The sequence below is a fragment of the Dermacentor variabilis genome, chromosome 6 (assembly GCF_050947875.1).
Source record: "Dermacentor variabilis isolate Ectoservices chromosome 6, ASM5094787v1, whole genome shotgun sequence".
NCBI classification, from domain to species: domain Eukaryota; kingdom Metazoa; phylum Arthropoda; class Arachnida; order Ixodida; family Ixodidae; genus Dermacentor; species Dermacentor variabilis.
Window position 1 is genome coordinate 54,375,996 of NC_134573.1, and position 22,425 is coordinate 54,398,420.

A 22,425-nucleotide genomic window follows, 5' to 3' on the forward strand; every position below is an offset into this window, starting at 1 on the left:
GGTATTGATAGATGTTCCCTTATTTTCCTTGGGATGTCTCTCCGCACTCCGTGCTGTGCTTCGTAGGTTATTCCGATGTCATCTAAGATGTGTCTCCCCGTCAAACTCTGTGTAAGCCTTTCATACTGCGCTACTCTCTGGGCCTCAATAAGTTCGTCTAATGTGTTGTGCACGCCGAGCGCCAAGAATTTCTCGTTTGACGTATTTGCCGGAAGTCCCAAGGCTTGCTTATACGCCCTTCTAATAATGCAATCTATCTTGGTTTTCTCCGCAGCGTAGAGCTTGAGGTAAGGAACCACATATACAATGCGACTGATTACGAATGTTTCTATTAATCGGATGAGATTGTGCTCTTTCATGCCATAGTGCCTGTTGGATATCCGCTTTATTAGTCTGATTGTTTGTTGAACACTATTGTCAAGTAGTCTAATGGTTTCTCCGTTATGGCCGAAATTTTGTATATGGTATTTTGATATGGTCGAAATTTTTGTATCGCCCAAATGGCTGCGAGATATTCCACCTCTGTGATGGAGTAGTTCCTTTGGGCAGCCGTTCATGCGCGACTGGCATAGGCAACAACTCCCTCTCGTGAGGTGGTATCACGTTATAGAAAGGCAGCACCGATCCCATGGCCACTAGCGTCAGCGTGCACCCAATTTGGTGCGTTCTCGTCGAAGTAACAGATGACAGTGTCGGCGGTTAATGCTATATATGCTCTATGCTATAGTTCTCTATACAATATATATATATATATATATATATATATATATATATATATATATATATATATATATATGTATGTGTGTGTGTGTGTGTGTGTGGTTCCTGCGCCACGTCCGCTTCAATGTCGCATTTGCTGGCCTTTTGGCCATAGTATCAAAAGGTATAAATCAAGCCAACGGTGCTGAACATGCGCAGAATAGAGAGAGAGCAAATGATAAAGGAAAGGTAGGGAGCTTAACAAGGACTGAACCCGGTTGGCTACCCTACACTAAGGAAAGGGAAAAGGGGACAGAAAGAATAAAAGAAGAGAAAGTCTACTGGGCATATCGTTCGGTCACTCAGTCCGGATCACAGACGCTGACTCAATCCAGTAGCCTTCAAATATCGCAGCAGAGCTTTTGTGGCCTTTTGTAGCTGCGATGTGCGAGACCATCGTCCCAAGATCTTCTTCAAGGTGAACGGTGTTATATCTAGCTGATTGAGAGCTGTGCAGAGGTCATGTCTTTCGTTTTGAAAAGATGGGCAGAAGGTCACTCTACAAGTCATGGCACTTCTTGAAACGAGCGATGCTGCCTCTGTGATGGAAACCATCCAGCCGATAACTGGAACTGTTTTGTGTAGGTCAAAGGTACTCGAAGTTATGGACAAAAACGTTCCTATAGAAGAGAAGGTATAAATATTGTACAACATCTGGCTATGCTGGAGTTGCAGCTAGGCAGACTACTGTGCCTGACTTATCTCTTACTGCAGCCATAATAGAGGCTGCTCAAAAGGCCGTGGCTAAGGAAATGGATCAGCTGTTGGTGAACCTTGGGGTAAGGCATCGCACAGGCTATTTCTTCACAGATCAATATGTTAATGCAAGCTGCTGGTCTATGCTCTCTTGCAAAGAGCTCATTGGTTCGGGACAGCAATCTAGCGATGGAAATAGGGACACAACTATCTCTGGAGATGGTTCGGCGTCTATAGTTCCCGTCCCCCTCAATCTGCTTCTGACAAGACTCATAAATGAAAGACGCAGAACACAGCGCTCAGGCTAAAAAAAAAGCTCTGTGGACTATCAGTGACGATTCTTCCTCATTTCCCCATTCGAAATCTAAGAATTGCCAGTTTACTTTGAAGCAAAATCTAGCGAAGACATCTCCTACGAGTGCAGCAGCTTCATCATAGGATCTTTGAAGGTACTTCACTGAAACGGCTGCTCAATATTATCTGCTTCTCTAGACCTGTTTTCTCTTACTAACCAACTTAATCCAGATATATAATAATACAGGAAACTTGGTTGACAACGAAGAAAAATTTTCATTTAAAACTATAGATGTTTTCGGCTAGACAGCCCTACAAGAGGGCATGGACTAAATATATTTATTTGTGCTGAAATAGGTAACAAAGTTACAATTCTATTTGTAATGATGGATGATGAGCGCGAAACTATGGCTATGTAGCTCATCCTTCCTGGATGTTGCCAACTTTATATCGTAAATAGTTACTTTGCTTCCAGCGTGCAGGACACTGCAGTACCCTTGACAGTGTTCTATGTAGCCGGGGGTGTGACCTTTTTCTCATTCACAGGACTCCCACTTCAACCCCAATTGAGGACGCAGACCTAATGAAACGCGTAGTGCAACACGTTGAACGCGCGGTCAAGGCGGCCATGGACGCCATCTTCCCTGCGATTTTTGAACGCTTCCAGCAGTTAGAGAACCGCATGACGGCACTCGAACAGAACCACAACACGCTAGCCGCACAGGTCGCACAAATTGCGCAATACATCCCAAGATTAGCGCCCGTCCAGCCGGAGCAGACTCTCCCTCACCCCGCGGTCGTTCCTCAGGTGGCACCCGTCAGCGCAGCTGCGGTCCTCCGCCCTTCCCGCCTGGACCTGGCCGTCCACACACTCCCCAACAATCAACATGGCTGTAACAACCAATAGCACCTATCACGTTTGGCAGTGGAACTGCCGCGGATTCAAAAAGAAGAAGGCCAACCTTCACCAGCATGTTAATAACACGGCACAGCAAGAATCCTACAAACCTGATATCATAGCGCTACAAGAAGTCAACATAGAAGCCGTCCTCTCCTTTTACCGGTCTTTCCACTGCCGTAACAACTCCAAGAAAGTCACTATGCTCGTTCGCCGAGAACAGGTGACGGCGATCCACGACATCGAAACTTCTCCCCCCTCGGGCATCCCCCACGTTTTCGTGGAGATCATCCCGACGCGCACGTCAGATCCCAGCCTATTCGTCCTCAACGTATACGTCGCCCCGCATGCAGACCCGAAGCTCGATGCACTTTTTCGCTCGGCCCTCAAAGTCAGCCGCGACTGCCATCTGCTCATCGTTGGGGACTTTAACGCCGGTCATACTCTGTTGGGATACCTGGGCGACACCCGCAAGGGTAGACATCTAGCAGAAGCCGCGCAAGAGTTGGGCCTCCCGCTAATCAACGATACTACCGCCCGCACCAGAATCGGCAGCCGAGGTCAGTTAGACACTAACCCGGACCTGACGTTCATCGTCCACTCGCAAGACTACGCCTGGACGAACACCGGCGAAACTCTCGGAAGCGACCACTGCATCCTTCACATGGAAATCTATGCACGCGGCAAGCGTCGGCGGAAGCATCGCTTCTCGGTTACAAACAGGGACAAATTCCGCGAGTCCAGAAGAATGCGAGCCAGTGAGGGATCCTTCGCCAATATCTCATCCTCGACGAGCCAACTCCTGGACGACGTGGAAGAGCATACGGTACATCTTGACCCGGAAGACGCCCCGGAAACCTCCAACGTCGACAGCAGGCTGCTCTACATGTGGCAGGCAAGATCGAGCGTGCTCCGGCGTTGGCAACAGCAGGGGAAAGGTAACCAAGTCCTAAAAGAAAGAATCACTCGACTCGACGCAGAAATCTCCGATCACGCGACCGAGGTCACCCGGCAGCAATGGTGCCAAATATGCGATCGCATGAGGGGACGCCTCAGCGCAGCCCGGACGTGGCACCTCCTACGCCACCTCCTAGACCCGGACACCACCAGGGCCGAAGGCAGAAGAAACATGGCCAAGTTAATCCACAGGCATGCTCAGGACCCGGGGGCGTTCCTGGCCGAGATGCGAGACAAGTACATCGGCCCGCAACTCAAGACACCGTTACCTGCGGCCTACCAGTGCCGGCCGGAAGCGCACATAGACGAAGACTTTACGTTCGCTGAGGTGTCGGCCGCCGCCTACAAGCTGCGGACGAACTCCGCGCCGGGTTCGGACCGCGTTACCAACAAGATCCTACGCAACCTGGACGAGGCCGCAATGGAGCAGCTCACCGAGTTCATGAACGAATGCTGGAAGACGGGCGCCATCCCGGAAGAGTGGAAGAGGTCAACGATCGTCTTTATACCAAAACCAGGCAAACCACTCAATGCGGACAACCTCAGGCCGATTTCACTCACATCATGCGTCGGCAAACTGATGGAGCACGTGGTCCAAGACCGTCTAAATTAACATGTAGAAGATGGGGACGAGTTCCCCCACTCTATGTTTCGTTTCAGGCCACACCTGTCCTCCCAAGATGTACTCCTTCAGTTAAAAAGGCAGGTGATGCAACCCGAAAGTCCGGTGGACGCTCGCCGATTCCGGTGCCTCCTGGGCCTCGACCTGAAGAAGGCCTTCGACAATGTCGCCCATGCAGCGGTGCTCGAGGGCCTGACCCAACTGGGTGTCGGAAACCGAGCATACCAATATGTCCGAAACTTTCTCACCGACCGGAAGCGCCGGATCAAAGTCGGCGAACATGAAACTGACATTATAGAGCTGGGGAGCCGAGGCACGCCGCAGGGATCAGTCATCTCCCCTTTTCTCTTTAACGCGGCGATGCGCGGGCTCCCGGAACTGCTGTGCTCTATCCCTGGGCTTCACCACAGCATCTACGCTGACGACGTGACGTTATGGGCAGCGGCGTGTGATCCACAAACTCTTCAAGAGATCATGCAACGTGGCATCGACAACGTACAAGCTTATGCGGAGTCGAGGGGCCTGACGTGCTCACCGAAAAAATACGAATACCTCCTGATCAAGCCCGGCAGAAGTACCTGTCCCAGCGGATTACCACGGAGAAGGCGCTTCCTTGAAATTAAGGTCGGAGAACTCACCATCCCGGAGCGCCCCAGTATCAAAATATTGCGGCTAGACTTTCAGAACACGCTGCGCTGCGGGCTCATGTTAAAGAAACTCCAGAGGGCGGCCAACTACACACAACAGCTCATTCGCCGGGTGGCTAATCGGCACCACGGCATGGGCGAGGGCGATTTGCTTCGACTTGTGCAGGCATACATAACCAGCACAAACCATGTACTCGACACCATATGTCAAACTCGCAGCCGCGGACTTAGCCAAATTAAACACAATGATCCGACGAAACACAAAGGCCGCCATGGGCCTTCCGGACCACGCGGCCACAGCAAGGCTAGAGGCCTTAGGCATGCATAACACGATCGAGGAGCTCTTAGACGCTCACCACACCGCCCAAGTCCGTCGTCTCTCGCTAACCCCGGCTGGCCGCACAGTCCTCCGGAAGCTCAGTCTCGAGGCTATCCCCGAGGTTACAGAGTGCATGACGATTCCGCGAAAGGTCAGGAGGCATATTCATGCGCCACCTCTACCCCGCAACATGGACCCCGAGTTCCATCAGGGCCGTCGGCAGGCCTGTAGTGAAGCCATTTGGAGACGCTACGGCTCGCAAGATGGAGTGGTCTACACAGACGCAGCCAGAGACCTTCGCGGCGACCTCATGACCGCGGTGGCAGCGGATCACAACGGAGGATTGATAGAACATACAACAATCATGGCTGGCCGAGTGGTGAAAGCGGAGGAAACCGCGATTGCCATGGCCATGCATGCGGAAGCGAATACCGTCATCAGCGACAGCAAGCAGGCCATCGGCAATTTCGTACGTGGTAGAATTTCCAAACAGGCGTACCATGTCCTCACACGACGCCCCCTAAGCGGCTTTAGAACCCTCGTGTGGACCCCCGCTCACGCGGCTGTGCCCGGCAACACGTCGGCTCACAGTTTGGCTCGAGAGCTCGCGCGCCGAGCCTCGTCCGCGGATGCGGACGGCGTGAATGAGGAGGAGAGACACGAGGAACCCTGCGAGACTTATTATGAAATAGCGCATCGGTATCGCTTGAGGCGTCGTGCGCTCCCACCACCAGCCAAGCAACTCGACAAAACGCAAGCGGTCGCGTTTCGGCGACTTCAGACAAACACATACACACCCAAAATACATTAACAAAATCACAGGGGGCAAGAAAAGCGACAAATGTAGGCTCTGTTCAGAAACAGGAACACTCACACACATAATGTGGGAATGCACCTCGCTCCCGTTCTCTCATCCCCCCGTCAGCAGCGAGACTGACTGGACAGCCTGGCTCAGTTCCGGGGACGTCGACCGACAACTTGAACTGGTGGACTGGGCGGAAAAGGCCAAGCAGGTCCAGGGCCTTACTTGAGCCCAAGCCCTCAGCCACGTCCCTCTTTACCCTTCCCCCTTTGAATAAAATTTATCATCACCACCACCCTAGGGATTTCAATTCGCAATATGTTACCTGAGATTTAAAAACAGATTCATTGCTCAATTCAATTCAATTGGTCGTTAGAAAATTCCCTTTCTTGTAAAAATTCTTGATCAACTAAATTTGTGCACGGCCGAAATCAGCCTGCAATTGTTCTCACGTTCTCTATTCGCCGTCTCTCTGCATCTTCATGATCAACGATTGATTGTATGTCTAATAATGATCATCTACCACTGTTCTTTGAAATAGCCTACTTTGGGGCTGCAACTACGGATAACCAACTTCGAACTTTTGTAAACTACAATACCCTCAAGAAGTCTTTCCAGTCTGTACTTTGGTCACCGTCAGATGATTCCACTGAACAAAGACGAAGATTATTTGTTCTGCCCTTAAAGGGTTGAACGCAATGAGAAATTGAAGTTCAGTGGACTAACGGTTACTCCTCACCGACTGTTCTCGTGATTATAAAAGAAGGAAAACAGCCTCGAAAACATTATTATATAACCTGTGTCCCGAAAATTTCAGTGATTATAAATTTTGTCAGGACTCTTTTTCGGTGTACAGTTTCTGAAGCAAAAAACCACTATTCATCTTATTTATTATTACGCCCTAAAGACACGGAAGTGCAATGTAAATAAAAAAACTAACACAGATTCAAAATAGACACATTAGTTTCCAGCTACACGAGAAAGTGTTCAGTAAATGCAGACTTGAGTAGCGCTTGGTCCTCAGTGGCAGCAATGGGGGGAGGAAGGTGATTCCAGTCTCTACTTGTCTTCGGAACAAAAGAATGTCAAAAGAGATTAGTGTGGTACAAAGAGATGGATACTTTATTTGATTGGTCAACACGTGGCGAAAAGAACGCATGCTGAGATGAATTCCTCTTGAAGTACTTGATTGTGGAAGAAAATTTTATGAAAAGCTGGAGCCATGGAATCTTTCTTTTCATTACCACGCCTGAAAGCTGAAGAGTTGATTTCATTAAGGTTACACTGGCGGTACGAGCATAATTATTGAGCGTAAATCAAGCTGAACGGTACTGGGCAGATTCTAAGGTGTCAGTTAACGCTGAGCTGGGTCCCATACGGCAGAAGCGTACTCGAGCTTTAGACGGACTAATGTTTCAAATAGCTGTCGTCTAAGGTGTTCTGGCACTTGGTGAAAGTTTCGGGGAAGATAACCAAGAGTACGACTAGCATTGTTAGTAATATAGGTAATGTAACAGTGCCATGATAACTCATTCGATATGTAAACACCAAAGTATTTGTAAGTACTCACCTGCTATAATTTCATTCCATTCAATGTGTAGTTAAAAGCTTCAGAAGAGTTCAAAAACGCGAGGTTGTCATACTTGTACATTTAGATACATTAAGGGACATTGGCCAAGTACTGCGCCGGTCAGAGGTGCGATTGAGGTCGGCTTGAAGAAGATAGTTGTAGTTTTCGTTGGTTATTGTACGGTACAGGACACAGTCGTCTCCAAACAGTTTTATGGATGACTTAATGTTACACGGAAGGTCACTGATATATATCGAGAAGAGTAAAGGACTTAGGACTGAGTCTTGCGGAACGCCAGATTTAACTGCGCGGGGATGTGAGGAACAATCACTAGCTGTTGCCTACAGTGTGCGGGTAGTGAGAAAGCATTCTATCCATTTGAGAATATCACGATTGACGTTAAGTGGGCTCAACTTAAGTAGTAATAGTTAGTGCTAAGCTTTATCAAAGGCTTTTGAGAAGTCTGGAAACATATAACCAACCGATTTTCTGTTATCTAGTGTGAGGTGACATCATGCGTAAATGACAGAAGTTGAGTTTCACATGAGTAGTGCTTACCAAATCCGTGTTGAAACCTGCTGGAGAATGAGTTGCTTTCAAGAAATTTTATAAGGCTACAACAGATTACATGCTGTGAAGAAGTACGCACAAATTACCGAGCGCAAGAGCAGACGAAATTGCGACCGTCCTCAACAAGAGGAAAAGAAAGACAAGGGAGGCTCGTGCAGCGAATGAGCAGGGGCTCGTACAACGGAGATCGGAGGAACGCCGGCACGACTAGGGTCGCCGGGCCTATGGAAGCCACATCTACTGGTGAGGTTCACTTGACCCGAGACGTTCCCTGTCTTCGAGACAGGGAACGTCTCGGGTCGTTGTACCGCACGAGACCTCGGGGCGGCCTGCTGCAGCCTCAAACCCGCATCTACACGCGAGTATCGGGAGAGCGAGCGTCCGTCATCGAGACGAAGAGCGCCTCGGGTGGTCACCTTGCACGAGGCCCCAGGTCGGCCTGCTGACATCTCGGAACCCACTTCTACGTGCGAGGTTCCAGTGACCGGGCGTCCGTCATCGAAACGAGCGCCTTGAGCCATCTTCTTGCTCGAGACTGCGGAGTGACCTGTTCCCGACTACGGAGCTCGGGGACCCGTCCACCTTTTCCGGCCCCGGGCTGCTGCGTCTGCTCTTCCACGCCGGTCATCACTCTACGAGCGAGTGTTTCACCTCAAGGACTCTACTCTACGTCTCACCACACTCCGGACTTCAACCGCAACGTCGTGAGACTACATTTTTCCTGTTACGAACAACGTTGTATGTGTTGGTCTAGATTAAATATTTTTCGTTTTTACGTGCCCTCTAATATAGTTGTCGTGTGTTTGCTCATCATGCACCGTCTCCTCCATCTTCCTCGCGTCACACGCTTTGCAACGTGACGATCCTAACCCGTCACATATCTGGCGTCCGCGACAGGAATTCTCTTACGCTATCGAAAAGAGCATCACATTGCATATTCGTGTCTGGCGGGTCAGGATGGAGACAGACAAGCTTACGGCAATTGGCAGAGAACTGGGGTTGATTGGTCCGGCACTGAAACAATGGATAGACGAAGAGCGCGCACGCGAAAGGGAGGCGCGTGAAGCACGTCTGGCTGAACGCAATGCAGCAAAAGAAGCTGATGCCCAAGCGCTAGCTAGATTAAAGGCAGAAAGGGAAGTGCTCGAGCACAAGTCAAAGTTGAAGGAGTTAGATGCGGCAGCGGGTAGCATGACTACTGGGCAGCTTACAGAGAGAGGGCACGCAGGTGCTACCGAGAGCAACCAAAGTCCGCACAAACTAATCCCAGCATTTAACGAAGAACGCGATCAGTTGGATGCATGCATTCAACAATTTGAGCTCGTCGCAACGAGCCACGGCTGACCACAAGACAAATGGGCCCTATCGCTAAGCCTCTGCTTGACAGGCGTGGCTCTAAGTGTTGTCGGCAGGATGGCACCGGATCATGCCATGGAATATGCGACACTGAAACAGACGCTTTTGCAACGCTTCAGGTTCACGGCGGAAGGCTACAGAAGGAAGTTTCGGTCGGCGAAAGCCGATAATTCCGAAACTGGTAGACAGTTTGCAGATCGTCTATAGGGATATTTTCATCACTGGCAAAATATGGCCAATAAGGACCGCACATACGATGCTCTGCGGGACAAGATTGTCTCAGAACAGTTTCTGATGACTTGCCATGAGGAACTGGCAGTCTTTTTGAGAGAGAGGAATAGTCAGGGACTTGACAAGCTAGCAGAAGCTACTGATCATTACCTGGAAGCGCCAGGGTTAGTCAACCTTGGCGAAGGTAAAAACGAGAGAGAACCTAGGAAGCCACTAGGTCAAGCTCGAACTCCTGAGCGACAAGAAGTGAAGGAAATGCCACGCTGCTTTCATTGTGGTTAACGCAGTCACAGAGCTGCTCATTGCTGGACCAATACGAAGGGTCGAAATTCAAATACATCTTTCTGTGGAAAGTGCCGCCGCACTGGGCATAAGACAGGTGACTGCCCCAACAGAGAAGGCTTCGTGCTCGGTGCAGCAGGCAGACATGTCGAAGGCTGAATATACGCAGACCTTGCGTCGTGTTCCTGGAAGTTCGGAACGCGGGAGAACGCAAACGCATAAAAGAGAAGAAAAATCAATGCCTGCTGCCGAAGGTCGGCTTGAAGGACATCCCGCTATTGTATTGCGAGATATGGGATGCGACTCTATTATTGTCAAAAGATCCCTCGTACGAGACAGTAAGCTGACAGGAAAAATTTCCTTGGTCTGTCTTCTGGACAGAAGATTGTTGAAGCTACATGGAGCAAACGTGGAGATCGCGTCACCTTCCTTCACAGGCAAGACTAGGGTTTTATGCATGGACAATCCTTTATATGATATTGTCCTGGGAAATGTGAAAGGTGTACGGAATGCTTCCAATCCTGACAATGAATGGAAAATACATCTTTATACACCGCGCGCTGCGGATGAATCATTTAGAGCAGAAGGTGGAAACTGTTGTACCGATGAATCCATCTCTGCTCACATTTTATCATCGGCTGCTAGTAAAACCAGGAACAAGTCGGAAGTGGCAGCGACAACCAGACAACCAAGACCAAGTTCGCATTCGTTACGAGTACCAGCTATAAACCCCCTAGACATCAGCTCAATCGACTTGAGAACCAGGCAAAAGGAGGACAGCAGTCTACGTAAATGCTTTGAAGTAGTGTACCAAGAAATGAAGACGAGGTTCGCCGACATGCAATTCTTTGTAAAGGAGGGAATTCTTTACCGAAAATACACACTGCGGTCAAAGAAACAAATGGAACAGCTTGTCGTGCCCAGAAGCCTTCGTCATTTTGTGATGAAAATGGCTCCCGAAGGGACCCTTGCAGGACATCAAGCAATAAAGCGAACCACAGACCATGTGAGCGAAGAGTTCCACTGGCCTGGATTCCAATCAGACATCACCCGATTTGTTAAATCGTGCGATACATGCCAGAGGACTTTTCCCAAACATTTAATAGGTCGAGTACCATTGGGAAATACTCCCGTCATTGATACCCCGTTTAAGAGAGTTGCCGTTGACATTGTGGGACTATTAACTCCCATGTCTGAGAAAGGGAATAAGTACGTTCTGACAATGGTCGATATGGCAACGCGGTATCCTGACGCTGTGGCACTGCCTAGCATTGAAACAAAAAAAATAGCTGAAGCACTTCTAGAGTTGTTCTCTCGTGCAGGAGTCCCACAGGAGATAATCAGTGACAGAGGCACATCATTCTTGTCACGCCTGATGAAGGAGCTAAGCCGTCTTCTCTCTTTTACGCAGTTGCCAACAACTCCGTATCATCCGATGGCAAATGACCTTGTGGAGAGGTTCAACGGCACGCTTAAACAAATGATAAGACGAATGTGTCAAGAGAGCCCGAAAAAATGGGGCCGGTACTTGGCACCATTGCTTTTTGCTTATCGCGAAATCCCTCAGTCAAGCCTGGGTTTTTCACCCTTTGACTTGTTGTATGGCCGTTATGTCAAAGGACCCATGGCAAGATTGAAAGAATTATGGACAGGTGATCATATTGATGATGACACAAAAACCACATATGGGTATGTAGCTGATCTACGGAAGCGTCTTGAAGAGACTTGCCGTTTAGCCAAGGAGAAGCTTCAGAAAGCTAAACTGTTGTACGGCACGAGACCTCGGGGCGGCCTGCTGCAGCCTCAAACCCGCATCTACGCGCGAGTTTCGGGAGAGCGAGCGTCCTTCATCGAGACGAGCAGGCCTCAGGTCGTCGCCTTGCACGAGGCCCCAGGTCGGCCTGCTGACATCTCGGAACCAGCTTCTACGCGCGAGGTTCGGGTGACCGGGCGTGCGTCATCGAAACAAGCGCCTTGGGCCGTCTTCTTTCTCGAGACTACGGAGTGGCCTGTTCCCGACTACGGAGCTGGGGGACGCGTCCAGCTTTTCCGGCCCCGTGCTGCTGCGTCTGCTCTTCCACGCCGGTCATCACTCTACGAGCGAGTGTTCCACCTCAAGGACTCTACTCTACGCCTCACCCCACTCCGGACTTCAACCGCAACTTCGTGAGACAAATTTTTCCTGTTACGAACAACCTTGCGTATGTTGATCTAGTTTAAGATATTTTTCGTTTTTACGTGCCGTCTAATATAATTGCCGTGTGTTTGCTCATCATGTACCGTCTCCTCCATCTGCCTCGTGTCACACGCTTTGCAACGTGACGATCCTAACCCATCACACATGCCCAGTCATCTTACAAGAGTACTTCTTAAAGAGATTGGTCGGAAGTTTAGGGAGGCGTTCTGGTTACTGAATTTAAACACAGGAATTGCCGTCCCCACCTTCCAATCAGCTGGAAAAGTGTACCACTAGAGAGACCCTGAAAACGTGCGGCAAAATTAGGGAACAGTACACTTCAGTGTTCTTCAGTCTTCTGCCGCATAGCTGCGGCACTGAAAACTGCACGTGACTCGGAAGAGCATTGCGAAAAACGGCGATAACAACGGAACAGCATTCCTCGTTGCACAAAGCGTGGCCATCGAAATCGGTAATTGTTATGACAGTGTCCTTTATTGGTTTAACGGTTTTCCAAAACTTGGATGAATTAGTAGATAACAGCGAGGGGAGCGTAGTTTTGAGATAGTCACTCCAGGCGTTTTTAACAGAAAAGCGATATGCGGAAAGATCTTCTGGATAAGCCCGCCAATGAGAAACACTGCTGCCGAACTTTGCAGAACAGAAAAGGCGTTTTTTTCTTATTTAGAACCCATTTTATGTGTGTTGTAAACCATGGCTCTCGCTGCTTTTTTTTTATATATAACTTGTTGCGATACATGCCTGTCGATCAATGAAGCGACCTTGTCTCTGAAAAGGTTCAAATTACTTTCGATTGACCTGTCAGAAAAGCCAGGCATATAATTATCAATAAACTGTTTAGGTTCCTTATTTTGTGCTATGCAGCCCTTTTCTTGCAGTTTCTTATTAGCTTGGTAACAGTACTTCCAGGTGTAATGTCCACGTTTAAAGTAAATTTAAGGTAGCAGTGGTTACTGACACCACAAAAAAAAGTCAACAAGTGCAATAAGATTGGTGTCGTGGTCAGAATATAACCATGTACGTTAGCAGACGTAAGACCTACTCTGGTTGGTTTGGTGGCCAGTTGAGTTAAATTGAAAACTAAACACAAATTAACAAATGAATTATTCTCGACGTCGTTTCAGTGCTTGTAGGGCTGGTACCTGAACAGTAAACTTTAGGAAATTTAAAGTCACCTAACAAAAACAGACGCTAACGCAGAAATTTTAGAACTATCGAGTTTAACACGTCATGCAATTTGTTAAAAAAATCAGGTGTGGCATTGGTCGGTCTGAACCACACGCAAAAAAACTGCGTTTTGATGAAGCAAAGGAATATTCGCACAAATAAGCTCTAAGGAAGAATTCACTGGTATCATGTATGACAATAGATTATCGACTACTGCTATGAGTAGTATATCTCCTCCTTTTCCGGTGTTACGGTCACAGCGATAGCTGGGGTATTTTTTATCGCAGTCAAATAGTTCTCTACTGGCTGCTTTGGGGGAAAGCCACGTTTCTGTAAGCGCCACAACGTCAGCAAAGCATGAGTTAACGACAGCCGATGAATTGTCTCGCTTAGTGGTTATGCTTCGGACATTTGATAGCAGCAAGGATATGAGACTGCGCGGTCCAGCGCGAAGCAGGACAAGAGACAGAGGATAAAACGAGGACAAGCGTTTCCTGTATCCCCTGCCCCACTTGGCGCTGCACCACACAGTCTCATGGAAAGCCAACTGGCCCAAACCGTCACCCTTTTAAGCAAGGATATACTTCGAAGAACAGAGGGCATAACGCTTGCTGTTTGTGCTAGGACAAGGAAGTGGCACGACCTGCGGACGTAGCAACGAACGGGAAATCGCTCACACTTCCATCACTGCCAAAATTTCGCTTGCACATACTCTCCGCCTGTCCCGAGTGGGCAAGGTAGGTTGGAGTATGATTGTACACATTTCAATTATGTATCAAAGTGTAAAAACAACAGTGCACTTTTCAATTTTCTTAGTAGCAGAGAAATAGTTCCGCGACCGAGTAACATTGACTCGATGTATTTCACTGGAGAAGAAATAACTGCGAGTCGGCCTAGTTGGAACAGATTCATTTTAAAACTTTTTGTGCGCAAACCGGGACGAAGAATAGGGGCAACACAAGGACGACCGCTTTCTAACAACTGTTTTTACTTTTGAATAACCACCTGCTTAAAACCACCTGCTTAAACTCGCCGTTATGCTTCAGTTCATTTCTAGTTCTTCCGGCCGTCTTTCTACTTGTCCGAACTATAGCTTAAACAACCCAGCAGTTCTGGTGCCTATTATCGCGGTCTGTGAGTGCAGAGCACGGGTGTTAAGCTGGTTCCTGAAACTTAGGGAATGCCCTGATGAGGTGTTGTTGGTGACCGGATGGTTGCCCCCGCCTGCAGGAGACGGGAGAAGATTGATCAAGATCTTGCGATCAGAGAGCCGGAGACAGGTTAGACATTTCAAAGAATGTCTAAAGGTGGCCTGTTCGTCTGCTTCCGATGGTCTTTTTAACGTGAAGGCTTTTCGGGACTGGTGCAAACAGGCAAATATTGTGGTTGAGGCTATACGGAACGATGTTCGCCGAAAATTTCCGAAGAAGAAAAGGGAAGTGCCAGAGGGACGCCGCCTTCTATTACTAGGGCGTGCAACGGCGGAAGAACGGCATCAACAGGTTCTCAAGTTCGGGCCAAAGTTCTGCGTGAAACCAAGGATCGACATCGTCGACAGGTTAGCACTTACAAGGGACATTGCCAGGAGTGTACCAGAGAAAGAAAAAGAACGATGTCTTGTGGAATGTGTGGACGTGGTGACCAAATCTTCGGTAAACCATAGATCCAGACTCAATGTTGATAGGCCTGCTAAGTATTTGGTTGAGAATAATCTGCGTGTTGTTCAAGCAGACAAGGAAGGCTTTCTGGTTGTTGTACTATATGATTGTTACTTAGAAAAGGCTTTTCTAGCGGTGAACAAGTACTTTAAGAAATGTGATGTGAATGTAGAAAACGTAAAAAAGAAAGCGGTAGAGCTATTGAACAAATGTGACCAAGATAAGCTTGCGTCACGTGTAAAGAACTCAAAAGGAATGAAATTGGAGATACTTTTTACAGCAAAAACCCACAAGCAAGAAATTCCGTTTAGGCCAGTTGTGTACGAGCGAGGTTGTTAGCAGGTTCTAGTCGCCGAGTTCCTGCAAAAAATGTTGAATTCCTTAGAAGTAAAGGATCCGTACTTATTGAAAAACTCTGAAGGCCTTGTGAATTGTCTGGCATCAGATAATACAAGCTGCAGCTGGGGATTCAGCATAGATGTTCAAGATCTTTACTATTCCTTACCGCATGGGCCCCTAATGTGCAGTGTTAAAGATTGCATAACAAACGAGAATGACAAGGTGTCATTCCGCAATACGTACGGCACGGTAGATGAGTCCTTTCTTGAACTTCTGCATTTTTATTTAGCAAATACACATGTAGGGATTCTGTGGCGAAACGTATATACAGGCAAGGGGTGTGTGCATCGGGTCAAAGGTAGTTCCCATCCTAAGTAGCATTTTTTTGGGAAGCATGGACAGAGAGTTGGCCAAAGATTTAGAAGGTGAAGTAAGTAAGGTAACAGATATGTCGATGACTACTTGATTTTATGCTGTCATGTAGACAAGGGTGCTTTCAGGAATAGGGTTGTAGAAGGCTTCAATTCTCTGGGCAAGGGCTTAACATTTACTTCCGAAGTACCGGTAGATAATAAGCTACAGTTTCTTGATGTCAAGTTAAAATTCCTACCGGAACATGTGTGTTGGTCATTCTCACCCCGCGCTAGAAAACCGCTAATGAACTATGCCTCAAACCATTCCAGGCTTGTGAAGAATCGGATACTCATTTCGTGTTTACGGTCAGCGTTGTTGAAGTCATGTCACCACACCGTAAAGATTGCATTTTTTGAGCAAGTTGATAGGTTGAGAAAGGCAGGGTACCCGCTCGCTGTGATGCTGGCGTCGTGCGCTAGACTAATGAAAGAACTTAAGAAGGATAAAGGACAATGCACAAAGAATCAAAGGCAGAAGGATGTAGCTTCCAAGGTTTCAGTAATTCCGTATGTGCACGGCCTTTCACACAGACTTAAAAAGGTGGCTGGCAGTTATGCAGTAAAAGTGGTCTTTTCGGCAAAAAACAAAATAGGTGGTGTGTGTTCTAAGGTTTAAAAGAAGTTCGAAAGTAAGGATGATGTAAAGAAAGAATGTAGTGTTAAACATCCGCGCAAGAACCAATTTGTGGATTGCGCGAAGAACGTTGTTTACCAGATTCCTATGAGGTGTGGTCATGTGTACGTAGAGCAGACTGCGAGATGCATTAACACGAGGTTAAGGGAGCACTTGTCTAGTCTGAAAGGTCGCCCTAGTACGCATTTGGCAATGCATTGCCAAGAACATGATTGCTCCCCGTGTCTTAGTAGCACAGACATTTTGTATCGGCATAGGAATGAAACCACTAGGGAAATTGTGGAAGCACACTGGATTGAAAAATAAAAAGAAAAATACATTAGCCACCTTCTGTTTCATTGTTGGATAAAGAAAATTCGCTTCTATCATCACATCTTTAACGCATTTTATTGTAAGTGGTTGTTTTATGCACCTTGCTGTTTTTATGCTGACCGGGTGGCTTTTGTCGCAGTCATTTTATCACAAGTGTTATATGTACTATTGACGTGCTCTCTTGACTTGATCGCGCAGATCTGCGGGTATCATATGCGCTATAGGCGTGCTCTGTTTACTAGATCGCGCAGGTCTGTGGGTATTTAAGCAGGTGGTTCTTCAAAAATAAAACCAGTTGTTAGAAAGCGCTCGTCCTTGTGTTGCCCCTGTTCTTCGTCCCTGTTTGTTTGCGCACACAAAGTTTTAAGGAGAAGGAATGACGCAAATGATACAAGAAATCGCGAACGGTTTACAAAGTAGATTCACTTCCTTATTATCTCCCTGTACCAAGTTACGAATCCGGTCGGATCATTTTACAGAGATGACTATGCTGGAATTGGGGCACGGCTGTGGAAAGACAGCCGCATTCCGCGACGGGTGCGGTAGGAGTAACCAAAAAACTTTTTGAAAATGTTATTCAAGGAGTCCCAAGATTTGGGCGTAATGATCAATTCTATTCAATTTTCTTGTATACCTTCCAGTTGGACACTCGCTAAAATTATTCCGGCTCGTAAAAATAATGGTGACTGATTCACGCTGGACAATATTGAACCAATTTCTGTACCCTATAATTTGGCTAAATTAATGGAAAGGATTCTGAATGTCCGTCGTGTGAAATTAGTAGAGGACAAAGACGCACTCAGCCTTTGTCAAGTTGGTTTTAGGTCGCCCTGTTCCACTTGGCATGCTTATGTGGACCTGCGAAGCCGGATAAAACTTGCACAATGCCAGGGACAAATTGCAGCTCTAGTAACTTTAAATATACCGAAAGCCGTGACAGTGTAGAATATGAAGTATTATTGAATGGATTAAGAAACCTAGGGCGCTATAACGTGAAGCTGTTCCAAACTTTTCTATTCCAATTTTGCAATCAGTCCTTCATGATTGGTCAAAAATTTTCGGGCCACCCCCGCTTCACCTGTCTCTCACGCAACGTCGCGAAAACAGCGAAAACGCCTTATCTGATAAGATGTCTGCACACTGATTATACAACGTTAGACCAAACGAAAGAAAAATAATTATTTGTGATTTGACGCCTTTTCCCCATAATACTCTACCGTTGATCAAACGTCTTCGGGCGGCGCCCACTTCGCCTGTTTCACGCGACTTCACAAAACCGCGAAGACTCACCGCGTCAAAGTGACGTGCAACGCGTTAAAGATTCATTAATATGCCGAACAAAACGGATTTTTCCCTAAATAGACCGATACTTCCCCGTTCAGAATGGAATAGAAGATGGCTGCCCGCCGATTGCTTGGGCACTTGCTATTCGGAGTGATCGGGAAGCATGGATTTATTTGCGTGTAACAAACATTGTTCCGTGGCAGCATAACGTTGTGAGCCCTTTCCGCACGTATACGACATCACTTTGCGAATTCTTCTTTGCTGTGGATCCGTTCTGGCGGCATTTGAACCTTCCGTTGCACGTCGCTGCGATTTTCTACCAGCCACCGCAAGCCAAGTATGGGAAAATGGATCGATCCCACACGGAGGCACCACTCATCCAGATATCTACTTCATCCGGTTATCGACTTTCACTGTGCCGCCTCGGCCCTATCGAACTCCTATCAACTTGAGCCTGCACCTCGCCTGTTTTCAACCAATTCGATAAGAAAATCTACTCAATGTAGGCAATGCTATTCGCTTTAAACGAAAAAGAAGACACCTCCTATAAACGAGGAGGGCGTTTGATTGCGCTTTTCAAACATTGCTCAGGTTACCGCCTGATGCTTGCGTCGGTTGTTACCTCAGCAGGTTGCAATAAGAAGAGATTGGAATAGTTCTACGTTATAAGCGCCCTTGATTTCTCAAAATATATTTTCTAATGATTTAGTGAATTTCTGACAGAGAACTGTCCTCCTCTGTCAAACGATTTTCTTCAAATGGACATCGACAGTCGCGTGTGGTTCCACAAGGGGCTGTCTCTTCACCTTTATTGTTTAACATATTACTAAGCTCTATACCTTGTCATAACGGCATGTACACATATGCATATGCCGATGGCGTTGCGTTATTTGCATCAGAGAAGGACATTCACCCTTTATATAGTTAATTCCAAGCACACCTGTGCGTCACAGAAAGCTGGTTACAGAAAATTTGCCTCTCTCTCAACACCAGAAAATGCTCTATAATTGTTTTTCCCATAAAGGATCCAATACATATAAACCTTACCTACCACCTGCAGTATATACAAAACGTGGATTCGGTAAAATATCTTGGCATGATATATGATAGCCAGCTCAGTCGGCACTAGCACATTGAATATATAAATAAAAAGGGAAGTGCGAGCGATTGGACTGTTAAGAAGACGTCGCCACAGTCGCTCGGGGTACGGAGAGACCCTCTTATGATGATTTTTAAGATGTACGTAAGGACAATTTTGGAATGTGCATGCCTTCCATATTAAGGAGCGCTCGCATATAGATTGCATCTCCTTGTTCTTCTGAAGCGAGAAGCTGCTCTCCTGTGCCTCGGTTTCCCGAAGTTCGTTGCCAGCAATGTGCTACACCTAGAAGCACGGTTACCGTCTGCTTTTTGTAAATATCGGCTATTAACTGTCCAAGCGTTCTTAATAATGTATGAGTCCCCTATAAAATTACAAATTATTTTTATATCTCGGCCTGTAACATTTGCTCTTATTAATTTTCCTGGCCTCGGCGCCACGCTCCTCAGGCCATCTTCGTACGGGCATTTGTTGGTTCCTTACATGTGCTACAATGTGAGGTTTCTCCTAATGGCAGTGAGAGAGAGAATCTCCTGATTATGTTTGGCGACATATATCCAAAGAATGCGAAACACGCTTCTTACACTATATTGAATGGGTTGTTACAAAATCACTCATTCGAGCTCAAAATAAGCGCCGTCATATGGACAGATGCATCGCAATAAGAAGCAAAATCGAGAATTAAAATATTCTCTTCCATTTTAGACTTTTTATTCTCTTTATGACTTCCTGGCTACATACAGGCACTTTTAGTTGAGTTTTGGCGGTTACATTGGCATTACGAAAAGTGAGCTCCTCAACCGCGTAAGTTGTAGTAGTAACGGATTCTTTATTTTTGTATTCAGCACTCATTGCAAATAGTGGCTCACATATATCCCGTACACTTTGTTGTGTAATACCATTTCCCGTAATGCTAATTAGATTGGTATGGGTTCCTGATCACAAAAGATTAGATATTAATGAATTTGCAGGCAGCTTGGCGAGAGCGGCCCTTGTGGCCCACTTATTCCGATCCTTTCTCTATCAGCTTTCATTACTGCAGGTAGGTTCAGGAGACGTGCACTCAATAAAGACAATTCGAATCTATCATTAAGAAATTTAACTGATTACCGAGACCTCCTATTTCCTTGGAGCAGAAACATCTGCTGCAATAGAAAAAGCGAAGTATCCTTTACTAAGCTTAGATGTGGAATACCTACATTAGCGATCCACCTGGTTCTGCGGCTTCAGCCTTTCGACTCGGAGGGAAATGCGTGAACGGAAATATCGCTGTCCTTCTATCTCGCTGACACGCACCGAGCAACACAGCAGAACTGCTTGGCCGTTCGCTTTTTTTTTTTTTTTTGCTAGCAGCTCCACTCTTCGGTCCGCGACAGCAGCCTGTACGGCACACACGGCGACTGGACCTCTGTATGGCGTTTCTCCCTACTGTCGCTAGGTGTCGCATGAATTGCTGGAGTTGCGATATAGAATGCAGCGCACCAAGCCGCCGAGATTAATACTTGAACCACGCCTCCGGTTTCGTATTTCGGGCGCGCGTGTTTTAAACGCTACCTAGAACGCGTTACGCTGAGTGCGCTGATCATCATGGCATACGCTTTACCTTTTTCTTTTTTCTACTGCTTACCCGTCCGCAGTCTTGGTGTAGAATCCTTTTATTATTAGGTAAAAAATGACAGCCAACTATCTTTACAAGCTTCCATCGAATATGTGCCGCGCAATTTCATAAGACACAAGACGCCTTCTGAAATCAGTAAATGTTTAATTTTACTCTCTATAAATGCTCTTTTCGGGCTTTTTGTGCAGTCATCCAAGGTTCTAGCACCAGGTAAGCAGCAATAGCTCCAGTACGAAACTGCACCCGACGATGTGAGCTGAAAAAAGTTAATTAGAAGCATGTGTCATTTTCGCATTAACACCTTATAGGAATAATGCGTGTAGAGGCGAAACTTGCGAAAGTGCTGAATGGGCGGCATTCCAAACAAAAGGAATTCGGTTTTGTATACATGGCGCAGAAAATACCAACTCATCCCAAACAATACCCACCTCACCAACCCTCCCGTACATATCACAAACATCCCATTACCAAGCTTTCCCCCATTCCCGGGCCTTACTTCCTGCACTTTCCAGAACACAAACGGGCGTCTGTGCGTTTCCAAAAGAACTTGGCTTCAACCGACGCGATGGTACGCTATGCATGCACAGAGGTGGCCACAACATAGGCTCTCAACCAGACCATACTGGACACCCGCAGAATTCCTTCTACTCGAACTCAAGACAAATCCTTGGGTGCAAAGCCTGTTTTCAGTCGTTTAGAAGACGGAATTTTCGAGTTACAAGTTGCTGCTGTTTGAGCTTCCTGGCGTTATCTTTTGCGCGTTCTGTCTGCGCAAGCAACCGACTCTCCTGTTATCACTCTTGGCTATCGTTCGCCGCATTTTTGACGAGTGCGAGTACCGAAAGAAGGTATATGTTGTTGCGGGGCCATAAAAAAGCGTCACAACCTTGTCCCCATAAGGTTTAGCGCACGCCAGGCAAACTTTGTCACCGCGGCCGAGGTGCTTGTCGCTGCATCACGACAGGCACGGCGAGTGTGCCTCAAAATTATCCCACAATGTTGTCGCGAAGACAATGTAACGCGGCCTTCTTTGCTGTCTTTCGGGGAATTTTGTGGGGTCCTTGACGCGGGGCAAACCTTTGTACCTCGACGGCGCCGCGGACAGTGCTGCCGCGCGGCCGCCGCCCCCGCCGCACCTGACGTCACACCTGCACATGTCGCGTCGTCTTCTCACGCTCGGCTGTCAAAGGCCAATTAGTTATGGTCAGAGTGCTTTTGTGTACGGAGTGTTGACGCGACCATTTCTTGACCCTTTGAACTCTGCCGCTTATTGGATGATGTCGGCTTGCCTGATTGGTCGGAGTAACGAAGTAGCCCATTGGTGGAGAAAAGTGTCTCTTGGATGCTGGGGAAACTTATTTAAGGAATAGTTTGGGGTAGTTTAGGGGGAGCAAGTAGACAGCAGCAGACGGCGCATCTTCACCAGGGGAGACCAGGCCGGTCAGGCAGGCCGACGACGACGGGTATGACATCGTTTTGCTTCTAGATATTTTGTACAGTTTAAACTTAAGGTAAATACCAAGAGAATAAATCTAGTTGTTTAAATGTTACTCTCGTCGTCGTACCTGCGGATTTGGACTTTCACCTGCCAGAGCTCATCCCCATTCGTCTTCCGTCTCCCTGGTGAGTTGATGCGTCAGATATCTCACGGCTGCGTCACTTCGCTACAAAGTGGTGGAGTGTGCTGGGTACCGAAGTCCA

The 22,425-nt window shown here is 47.3% G+C and overlaps 1 protein-coding gene across 1 annotated transcript in view; it reads right to left on the bottom strand.

Moving 5' to 3' along the window:
- Window positions 1–4,298: 4,298 nt before the first annotated feature.
- The window catches only part of LOC142586138 (uncharacterized), a 93,790-nt gene continuing 75,663 nt past the window's right edge, over window positions 4,299–22,425 (bottom strand). Inside the window, exon 6 of the mRNA XM_075697391.1 lies at window positions 4,299–4,427. Within this exon, the coding sequence (XP_075553506.1) occupies window positions 4,299–4,427 (129 nt within the window). The remainder of the gene's footprint in view (window positions 4,428–22,425) is intronic.